Source organism: Rhamphochromis longiceps, linkage group LG7, assembly GCF_057381845.1.
Source record: "Rhamphochromis longiceps isolate RC_006_pf linkage group LG7, R_longiceps_female_GT1.1, whole genome shotgun sequence".
NCBI lineage: Eukaryota > Metazoa > Chordata > Actinopteri > Cichliformes > Cichlidae > Rhamphochromis > Rhamphochromis longiceps.
The window spans coordinates 12,688,674-12,699,416 of record NC_140563.1 but is presented as its reverse complement, the minus strand read 5'-3'; the positions used below and the strand labels follow the sequence as shown (position 1 = coordinate 12,699,416).

Here is a 10,743-nt window from a genome sequence, read left to right as displayed (position 1 = left end):
AAGCATTGTAATGTGTTTCTTTGGTTCACTCCAGCTCACCCAAAACAGCTACTATATTTGTTCAGTTCAGTCATTTACCCTCTGAAATCTTCTAAATAATTGATCCAACAAACTATAATAATTTTACAATAAAACATCAGATATACACTCACTGGACACTTTATAGGTACACTGTGCTAGTACTGGGTTGGATACTCTTTTGCCTTAATTCTTCATGGCATAGACTCAACAAGATGCTGGAAACAGCATTTGTTGTCGGTTAAGAGATTTTGGTCCATGATCCCATGATAGCATCACACAGTTGTTGTAGATTTATTGGCTGCACATCCATTATGAGAATCTGCCATCCCAAGGGTGCTCTATTGGACTGAGATCTGGTGACTGTGAATGCCATTTGAGTACATTATCATGTTCAAGAAACCAGTTTGAGAGGATTTGAATATTGTGACAAGGAGCTTTGTCCTCCTGGAACCAGTCATCAGAAGATGAGTACACTGTGGTCATAAATGGAGGGACATGGTCGGCAACAATATTGCGGCATTTAAATGATGCTCAGTTGATATTAAGGAGCCCATAGTGTACCAAGAAAATATTCCCCACACCATTACACCAACAACCCAAGACTGAACTGCTGATACAAGGAAGGATAGAATCATGCTTTCCTGTTATTGTTCTATTACAGCAGAAATCAAGACCAGGTAATATTTTTCCAATCTTCTATTGTCCAGTTTTGGTGAGACTGACGGAAGTGGCATCCAATCTGGTCTTCTGCTGCTGTAGCCCATCTGCTTCGAGATTCAGCGTGATGTATATTCAGAGATACTCGTCTGCATACCTTGGCTGTAACAATTAGTTATTTGAATTACTGTTGGCTTCCTATCAGCTCAAAGTAGCCAGGCCATTGGCCTCTGACCTCTGACATAAACAAAGGCATTTTCACTCAGAGAACTGCAGCTTACTGGATCTTTTCTCATTTTTGGCCCATTTTCGGAAAGCCCTAGAGATAGTTGTGTGGGAAAACCCCAGTAGTTTGGTAGTTTTGGAAATATTCAGACTAGCACATCTGGCACCAACAACCATGCCACGTTCAAATTCACTTAAATCACTGTGAAACCCATTCTGATGTTTGATATTAACTTAAGCAGGCAGCCTTTTCATCATATCTGTATGTCTAAATGCAGTAAATTGCTGCTATGTGACTTAACTTTTGGTGTTAAGCAGTTGAACATAAGTACCTAACAAAGTGGCTGGTGAGTGTACTATATAGTATGCGAAGTACTTCACTTTACTTGATAGATATCAGTGAAGTTAAAGTTGAAAAATAAAATTAACTTTCACGTACTATATGCACATACAGTACAATTAATATATTAGTCACTAGTTTATGTTGGCACAGAACACTGTGCTTGCAGCAGTTAAATAACTGGCAAGCCCACTGACATTCCTTTGCTGCTACAGCAGTGGAAAGATAAGGGTCTGTGTGTGGGTGAGAGAGAAAGAGAGCCAGAGTTTATTCTCAATGCGGTTGCACAAACCTGAAGTTTGGTCAGCATCAGCTTTTCAAAACTGCCAAACCAATATTAGCTGGTTAGCCCAATCCCCAAAATCAAAACAGGGTACTGAATACCCTACAATCCCACGTTAACTGCCGGGAGATCAGGATTTACCCATGATAATAACACACCTTGTAAAAAGTAGTGTAAACAAGTTGCTGTAAATTCTATGTTAACTTACTGACATCCAGCTACAAGTCTGTTACTGTAAATTTAATTCACATGAGATCCCGTAATTTAATTACTATAAATTAAATAACTGAAAGCTATCATACATTTAATTTACAGCATATTTACTGTAGATAATACAGCAAATTACTACCAGCGACTTTACTGTAAATGCAGTTGTAGCATGATGTAAAAGTGTTTACAGTAACGTTAGCAACTTTACTGTAACTTAAAGTAACTTTAACTTTAAGTAACTTTAAGTTACTATAAACAGTTGTTTCCAGTAAATTAATGGTGTCCAGCTGCCAGCAAGTTGCTGCACAGAGTTACAACAACCTATGTACAGCACTTTCTCGTCTGAAAGCCAGGTTTTTTACTTTTACTTATTTATTTGATTGTTTGTGTCATTATTAGTAAAGTTAATCTACAGAATAAACTGTGTTTTTAGCATTTATTTCTCTAAATGAATATCCCTGCTGCTGTGTGCTTGTCTTTGTGTGATTTGTTGTAGTATTGTTAGCACTGAGTAGGCCAACATACACAGTACACACGTCAATAAATGCTGATATTGTTCAAGGACAAGGTTTTATGTTCCCTGGTCTCACCCAATGACTGTATAAAAGTCATTGGTCTCACCTCTAGCTACAAACCCTGCCCTGTTCCCCTCGATCAACGTTCTTTGAATCATGATTTGATTTATTTGGTCTTGTTCGAGGCGTTCCGAACGAGGACGCGTACAGGAAGTAAACAAGCTGTTGGTAACGGTGAGCAGATCATTGACTGGAGCCACTTGTCGCCGACAAAGAAGGAGTGCTTTCTCACGATGTTGCGTTTGTTTTTGTCCAGGCAAAGTACTTTTTGTACCAAATGCAGCATGTTAGCAGCACGCGAGTCGCCTGTGACGACCCCGCGTGCAGGAGCGCGAGCCAGGCAGCAGCAGAAGTCAGATAGTATTTTTATTCAGCAACAAAGGCGATATGTGGGAGGACCAGCCTTTCGTAAATACCGGTTAAAGTCCACGATTTGGATGTATGGGGTTGGAGTGGGGATCGCTTTAGCTGTCGGGCTGAAATACAGCAGCGACGGTGCCAGCAGTTTCTGCGATGTTAAAGTTACGAGAGCAGAGAAGACGGATCGATACAAAGATGCTATAAAAGTTAGCAGAGACCTTGTGGAGCGGATAAAGGTAGGCACAGAGGTAGGCTTATAACTTGCTTTGTAATTGATTGACTAGTGTCCCTTTGCGCTGTCTTATTAACCCGAAGCCCACCTGTAGCAACTCGGTGTGTTTGTGTGTTGGCAGGATGAGGTCGGTGCTCCGGGAGTGGTAGTTGGCGTCTCTGTGGATGGGGCTGAGGTCTGGTGTGAAGGTTGGTGACCATGCATCGCACTATTTTCATCCCATCCCACAATTCCCACATGCACAGTGTCCCACATTTTTAGTGTAGGGAGTTTACAAAAGTTTTGCTCAAAGTGTGATTCAAAAACAGCTAATCCAACACAAACATGACGTGACCGCACAGAAAAACAGCTGAAATAACGACTGCTATTATAGAAAAGAAAATAACCTTCTCCCATACGATTCTGAGAACAAACTAGGGCTAATTTCGGTACCTCCGGTGTGTACACTTTTGCTTTAAAATATAAATTAAATAAATAAGGGAGCGCGCACACATCGGATGTTGATGAATGAAATGGTAAGTCTTAAAATATATCCTACCATACACTGTGTAATTTGTTGAGAACAAAATTGTGTAATAATGGTCAGTGGAAACCATTATTATTAACCCCTTGAGCGCTGGATTTTTTTACAGGGTTCTGAAAAACTAAATACAGCCTTACTGCTTCCATTTGAATTACATGGATAACTCACAGCTAGGTGGTGCTAGTCAAATGCAAATGCACACTCACTGATTATCAGCAAGTGTGAGTAGTGTGAGCCCTATAGGCTTCAGTTAGCATGTTAAATGTTAAAGTTCATGTCAGTATAATTAGAAAAAAATAAGCAAATATATCTTGTTTGGACAGGGTTTCAGGAGCCTCTTCTCTCTAAAAAAAACAAACAAACAAAAACATGGCATGTGGAACTATGTCCTTTATACAGATCAGACCAACGTGGAGATGTTTGGCAAAAAACAAACAGCATATCAACACAAACGCCCCATACCAGCTATCAAGGCACAGGACTTGGGCACCTTGCAGGCACTGATTCAGCCATGAGCTCCTCTATATACCAAAGTCAAATGTGAGTCCATCTGTCTGACAGCTAAAGCTTGGGGCAAACTGAGTCATGTGATAGGACAATGATCCCAACCACAGCGGCAAATCTACAACAGAATGGCTGAACAAATCAGTCAAAGTCCATACCTGAGTATGACTAAAATGCTGTGGCAGGACCTTAGGAGAGTAGTAGATAAATTAATCCCCACAAACATCAATGAACTGAAGCAAAGTTTTAATAAAGTGTGGGTCCGAATTCCTCCAGAATAATGTGACAGACCAACTAAAGGTGATACTACAAGCTACTGAATCATGGAGTGCACTTTAAATATGTAAAAATAGACACTGTTACAAATGTTTTAACAGTAATGTAACACTGGCTAAAGGTTAAAAAGGTTAACAGTTGTTGTACAAGAATGGCAGCAAGTCCTAAAATTTGTTATTGTTGCTATTGTCACTGTTGGCAGGCTCTGAGTGGCTCAAAACAGACATTTTAGGTCAAAGCATGTAGCTGCTTTTGACTCAACTGGAGGTAGCCCACTGGTATCTGCTTGTATTAGTATTTCTGCATATTTATCATAGATTGTATTTAAATTGTGCTTTGTTGCAGTGCTAAAAAAAGATACATTTAAAGGGTCTGTGTTCAGTTTCCTTACTGCAGAATGTTTTAAAATATATAATTTATTAGGTTAATGAGTCATCTGTAAACACCGGTATATTTCCCTAAAAATGCATTGCCATTCTTATGACTTTTTAAAACACTTTATCTAATTTAGGAATTGGTTATGCTGATTTGGAGAATCGTGTCCCATGCACGCCAGAAACGGTGATGAGAATCGCCAGCATCAGTAAGCCCCTCACCTCTGCAGCTGCTGCACGACTGTGCGAGGAGGGGAAACTAGATCTTGATGCCCCAGTCCAGAAATATGTCCCACAGTTTCCCCAAAAACAGTTTGATGGGCAAGACGTAAGCAATTTCAAATACTGCAAAAAAAAAAATGACATGCAGTATCTCGTTCTTCTAGCATTTTATCTATTTGTTTGGTTTGTATTGTTTTTAAGGTCACAATAACCTCACGTATGCTTCTGTCCCACCTGAGTGGCATTCGGCATTATGAGAAAGATGCAAAGAAAGTGAAGGAGGACAAAGAGAAAGCCAAGCGACTTTTAAAGCCCCCGGTTAAAGAAAAAGAGAATGAAAAGAGCTCATCTGAAAGCAAAGACAACAAAGCCGCAACAGATCAGAACACGAAGAAGAAAAAAGAGTTTGAGCACGAGGAGTACTACTTAAAGGACAACTTTGAAAGTGTCATTCAGTCTTTGGACCTTTTTAAGAATGACCCCCTCATTTTCAAACCTGGTAAAGCTCAAACTTTATTTCTTTGTTTCTCTGTATTCACAGTTACAATGCTAACATCTTGATGAGATGTATGTTTTACTCCATGCATGCAGGCACAACCTTTCTGTACTCCACTCATGCCTTCACGCTGCTTAGTGCTGTTGTGGAGCGGGCTGCTGGTCGGCGATTCCTGGACGTCATGATGGATATGTTCCGCGAGCTGGGAATGCTCAATACAGTGCCCGATGAGAATGACCCTATTATTTACAACCGCTCTAGGTAGTGTATAATCTCCAGTCTCAAGTTATGTCCAAATTGCCTTAAAAACATGATGCTCATGCTTGTTTGTTTGGTTTTTTTGATGAGGTATAGCAGTGAGTTTGTACTACCTGTCTATGCGATTCCACAGGTTTTATCATCACAACAAGCGCGGACGTGTTGTGAATTGCCCGTACGTAGACAACTCCTACAAGTGGGCAGGAGGTGGTTTTCTTTCCACTGTGGGAAACCTGCTGCTCTTTGGAAATGCTCTGCTTTACAGCTACCAGGTGGCTCACTTGCAGGATACTAACGGCTTGCTTCCTGGATTTCTCAAACCCAAAACAGCGATAGAGCTTTGGGCACCAGTTGATGGGACTGAAGCCAGCTGGGATAAGGACGGACTGTATGCTCAAGGCTGGTTGGTAGTGGAGAAGGTGCAAAAATATGGCCAGTGCAGGAAGCGCAGACACTATGTATCACACACAGGAAGTGCTGTGGGCGCTAGCAGTGTCCTCCTGGTGTTACCCAGCGAAGAGATTGACCAGTGCCAAGGACAGACCCCGATCCTCCCACAGGGGGTGGTGGTCACCATCATTGCTAACATGCAGTCCGTGGGACTCAACAACACTGCACTGAAAATTGCGAAGGAGTTTGATAATGCCAGAAGGAAGTAGAACTGTTTACACAGGTGTGTGAGTTTACCTGCAAGAAAACTTTGTGATCTTGTGTCATTTTGATAGAGCTTTTCAATGTGTCTGAACTTTAAGGAAATAAAATTAGTCTTAAGTATCCATTTATATAAATGTTTTGAGTTTATTTACATTAAGCATTTTCTCAATTACAGCATTAAAGTAAGGAAGACATTCTGCCACTAGACGGAAGCAGTCCCCGCCTCCCCCCAAAACAGACTCTGATACAAGTTTCTTGGATTTATATAGAAGGCAGTTCAATTCTCTTTAAAACGTCAATCCAGAACATTTTTTTTTAAATAAATTACTACTTTTAAGTAAAAAACATTTCACTCACAATTTATTTAAATCAGCTTTGCGTATTTTCTTCCTTTTAGGGCTGTCTATATACAGATATTTCCTTAAAGAGGGGGGGGGGACACTGACTACATATTTTTTGCTCTCTAATGGTTTCACTGTAGCATTTTTAAAATACCAATATCAACAGCCACAGTGTCAGTCCTGACCTAATGCTGGCAAGAATTCTAAAGTGAAACCATTCAGTCAGCATTTACAATGTTGTTTCTGCCCACACATTTTTTTTTATTTATTTATTTATTTTTTTTAATTTGTTAACAAATACAAACTATGGGAAATGCAGTCCAACAAGTTTGGATTTCCTCCTCTGTGCAGCAAATTGAAGCCAATTTGGTGACACCATTCTCATAAAACTCCTGGGATCACCCGTGCCCCTGTTTTTGTTAGATTTAAGGACACCGATGAATAGCTTGGGATAAGCGAATTATACAGACCCCCTACACACATGCATGTGTGTTCATGCATGTGTCCAGAATTGTGGGATCCAGTTTTAAGTTTTAAAAACTGCAAAGTGCTGACATCTTTGTAAAGTGAGATCTCACTGACTGGTCCAGGACACCTCAATGAGCAATTATACTTTAAGAGATGTGATTAGATGTGAGATTAGGTTAAGAGTGGAGGTTTGGAATGAAGCATTGAAGAGGAAGAATTACTAGTGCGTTAACGTCTCACAAGTAAATAAGAGTGTGTAATGGCATGTCACCAGAAATCACACATTCAAATCATTTAAAAAAAATGATGGAATATATTTACAAATGCAAAATATTTTCTAATAACATACAGAAACTTAGTTTATAATCCCACAATTGCCACAAATTTTAAAAAGTCACACTTAAACTGCACTTTAATATGTTTTGACAAGGTGAAATGTGATTTAACATCAGAGCAATGGTGGTGTGACACTCGTCAATTTGCCCTTTAAGGTCAGTGCAGTAGTTTTTCACTCTCATTTTTTTTCATTTTTTTTAGCTTTTTTCAAAGTCATTTTCAAAACCTCAGATAGCATGACAAGATAAATGACACTTCTCACAATTCGTTCCTGAAACCATCAAATGCACCACCAAATCAAATCAGAAGGAAGGATCATGCTCTTGATTGTACCTTCCAGTATTCTTGGTTGTGGTTCTGTTGTCTCTGTTCCTTCGCTTTTCGCATCCTGTGTGGTGGTAAGTAATGGTTATAAGCTTAGAAAGTATGTACAGTAATACAAAGACGTCCTGGTGCTACTTACAGATGCTTTGAGAGTGTTTACCTAAAACCACAATGTACTTACTTGCGTATGTAGTAGACAATAAATCCCAGCACTATCAAGATAAGGAGAGTAATGACAATCACAGCTGCAATTAAACCAGCCTCATCTGAAATGGGCTGTGTGACTCCGAGCTGGAACTGTTCACATCTGCTGCCTTTGTAGTTTGGGTTGCACCTGCAGGCAGATAGCGTTGCACAAATATTTGCAAATTCACAAACAACATTGCCAGGTTGGGTAGTGTCCATATTTTTTTACATTAAGATTTTTTTTTCTAAGACAATTAAAAACACTGATTGATTTCAATAAACTTACACACAAGAAAGTGTGTCCATGGAAGATATTTTATAACATGTCCCTCCATTCATGCAGTAGGTGGCATCCTCTGCACTGCAAGGGTTTCCATGATCTACAGAGATAAAAAGAAGGTAGGATAGCTATAACAGAGCTGGAAAGATGCTTTTTCTTAATATATAGAATTTGTTCGCTCCTCAGAGGGTTTTAGTTTTATGATTGTTGGTATTATTACCTGACATCATTGATAATGTTCTGTTTTTCCTGCTGTCTCACTAAGAACACAAGGAAGAATTTTGACAAAGAAAAGTACATGAGCACTCAACACGAGGAAAGCACGTTTTTAGGCAACATGTAAACAATTTCTGTGAATCTGACAGGAGTCATAGCGTTATTGATTATTACGTTAGAGAAATAGATCTCTAATATATCTGTTTGAATAAATCAACAATCTGCCCTTACCAGCTCATAAAATCCCAGCTTTTGGGTGGTTAGCGCAGCTCCTGAGTCTAAGTCATAATGACACCTGGATCTCAGAGAACGTAGTCTTGAGAGTGAGCTCCTCCCTAGGCCTAAAAAAATGTTGAGATTGCAGTTTGTCCGCATTGCAAGTTAAATGTCAGGATACAGGCTGGTAATGTTTTAACATGAAATGAACAGTATTGTTGTTTTTGTTGTTGTATAAGCAAATCAAAATGGTTTTTAGAGGTCTGCAGAGCTTCCTGGAGGTCATTATATGGCTTATATGACCTCTGTGAGTGTTAGAATCGAATGAAGACTGATTACATGACATATTGGTTTTGCTTTTGTAGGATAAGTTTCGTCAGAAAACAGGTGACGAAACCGACTTCTGTGAATGCGAGCTTGGTATGTCTGGGTTTGGTACAACTGAAACTGAATGGAGTGGCATGCAAAGAATGTGTGAATGTAATCGTGGGATGAGTTTATAGTCAACGGAAGTACTGCACTAATTCTTACATAGAGATAATTACTACACTGCTTAGAACCGTTAGGTGACAATAAGCTGGCTATTTTTAATCTTTTATGGTCATGTTTTTCTAAATTTATGTAACCCAGCATCATCCAGTGTGGCAACGGTAAACTGATTTAATTAGTTATCTGTTCAATTTGTGATTATTTAATGCCTCCTACACTTTTCATTTAGCTAATATACCGAGGCACTGTTTTTCAAAGGATGTACAGTTAAGAACTAATTAACAGTAGCCAATCACTCAATGAGGCTTTATAGATAAGTTTGATTTGTATATACGCTGCTTTGTTTGCTTTATTCTGCTCTTAAAACTTTAAATTTATCAAGAAATACTTTGTTTTATGACCTTTATGAAATCCCAAAAAGTTGATTCCGATCATCATCATCAGTGAAAGAAACATTTCATCACTCATCAGAGTGACTTCTTCCGTCTCAGCTGACTGCAAGTTTCCCCAATCTTATAAACAATACATTTGCAGAATGACTGAAACTAGAAGCACTGACAAACCTTTTGGGATTTCCTTACCTGGATGATTGAGCATGCATCAAGACCTTGATGAAAAAATACAAAAGGAGACGTTCACATTTTTCAAAGCTGTCTTAAAGCATTAGCTGATGCTCATTTATTGACCTACTTTGAAACAGGTTTGACTTGCTGTAATTATTTTGTTCTATTCATATAGGCCATTACAAAAAGGCCTTTCATAATGATCATCTAGTTGGCAGTTGGAGTAAATATCCAGTGGGAGTAACTGTCTTCTTGTAACTACATTTCTTATTTGTTTTTCTTTCTGCTGCAGATAAGGAGGAAAAGACTGTATGGAAATAAAAGGTTTTCAGAATAGAAAGGCTGACTTAGCAAGATATGCAGTTAAAATTATATTAACTTATCTCATGATAACCTAAATATATTTTTAATGATTTTTTTCAACTTTGTAATATGTTATATTTTTCTTTGTATTACATCCTTAAATTGATGCTTGATCCACTTCTAAGCTCATCCTGACTTGCATTAACCTGCAAAATTTCTTCTTATAGTTTTGATTTTATTGTACTTCAGTGACTACGAGGCATCCATGGACTGATCTAGCACAGCAGCCCCAGTGCTCCCTCCACCATGCTTCACAGCTGGATTGAAGTGTCCCTGCTCCAGTGCTCAAATGCCTTTGTTTCCTCAAACCTCGTCTACCTTTTTTTCCTCTTGCCAAAAAGTCCAGTGTTTGTCTCACCTCTTCACAGAACAGAAAATTAGGTAGACTGTGATATTTTTGTCAAGCTGTAATGATCTTGCTGTGTTCTGGGTGTTTCTTCACCTCTTTCAGGATTGCAGGATTGCTGAGCTCGATAACCCACCCTTCCAAGAAGTGTATGGAGAACAGGTACACACATACTTTTTATTCAGCCTGCGCTTTGAGTGTGTGTGTTTAATAAAGATAGGACAGTGCCATTGTTTATTAGTTTCATGGGTTGGTGTTTAGGTATCATTTTAATTTAAGTTTTAGAAATCTATTGGAAAGTGGTGGTAATTTTTTTTTAACTGTACCGGTACTTAAAAAAGTTGCAGTGTCATCATACATTTATAAGTGCAGGCTTGATAGCTTAGTGCACTAAAAGTGAAAAAC

The 10,743-nt window shown here is 38.9% G+C and overlaps 2 protein-coding genes across 4 annotated transcripts; one reads left to right on the top strand and one right to left on the bottom strand.

The window, feature by feature from the left end:
- Positions 1 to 2,441: 2,441 nt before the first annotated feature.
- Positions 2,442 to 6,492, top strand: lactb (lactamase, beta). 3 transcript variants are annotated; one of them, XM_085412209.1, is made up of 7 exons: positions 2,442 to 2,919; positions 3,025 to 3,091; positions 4,718 to 4,908; positions 5,004 to 5,301; positions 5,394 to 5,559; positions 5,690 to 6,229; positions 6,386 to 6,492. In XM_085412209.1, exons 1-6 carry the CDS (start codon positions 2,545 to 2,547, stop codon positions 6,213 to 6,215), a joined length of 1,623 nt encoding a protein of 540 aa, XP_085268335.1. In that variant the 5' UTR covers positions 2,442 to 2,544; the 3' UTR covers positions 6,216 to 6,229; positions 6,386 to 6,492. The 3 variants fall into 3 exon arrangements, with proteins under 3 accessions (XP_085268335.1, XP_085268334.1, XP_085268336.1); XM_085412208.1 differs by lacking the exon at positions 6,386 to 6,492 and having other exon boundaries at positions 5,690 to 6,346; XM_085412210.1 differs by lacking the exon at positions 6,386 to 6,492 and having other exon boundaries at positions 2,443 to 2,907; positions 5,690 to 6,346.
- nrg4 (neuregulin 4) lies at positions 6,387 to 8,699 on the bottom strand. Its single transcript, XM_085412211.1, has 5 exons — positions 8,593 to 8,699; positions 8,366 to 8,405; positions 8,152 to 8,245; positions 7,861 to 8,013; positions 6,387 to 7,743 (listed from the first exon to the last, which is right to left on the bottom strand). Exons 2-5 carry the CDS (start codon positions 8,373 to 8,375, stop codon positions 7,671 to 7,673), a joined length of 330 nt encoding a protein of 109 aa, XP_085268337.1. The 5' UTR covers positions 8,376 to 8,405; positions 8,593 to 8,699; the 3' UTR covers positions 6,387 to 7,670.
- Positions 8,700 to 10,743: the final 2,044 nt, after the last annotated feature.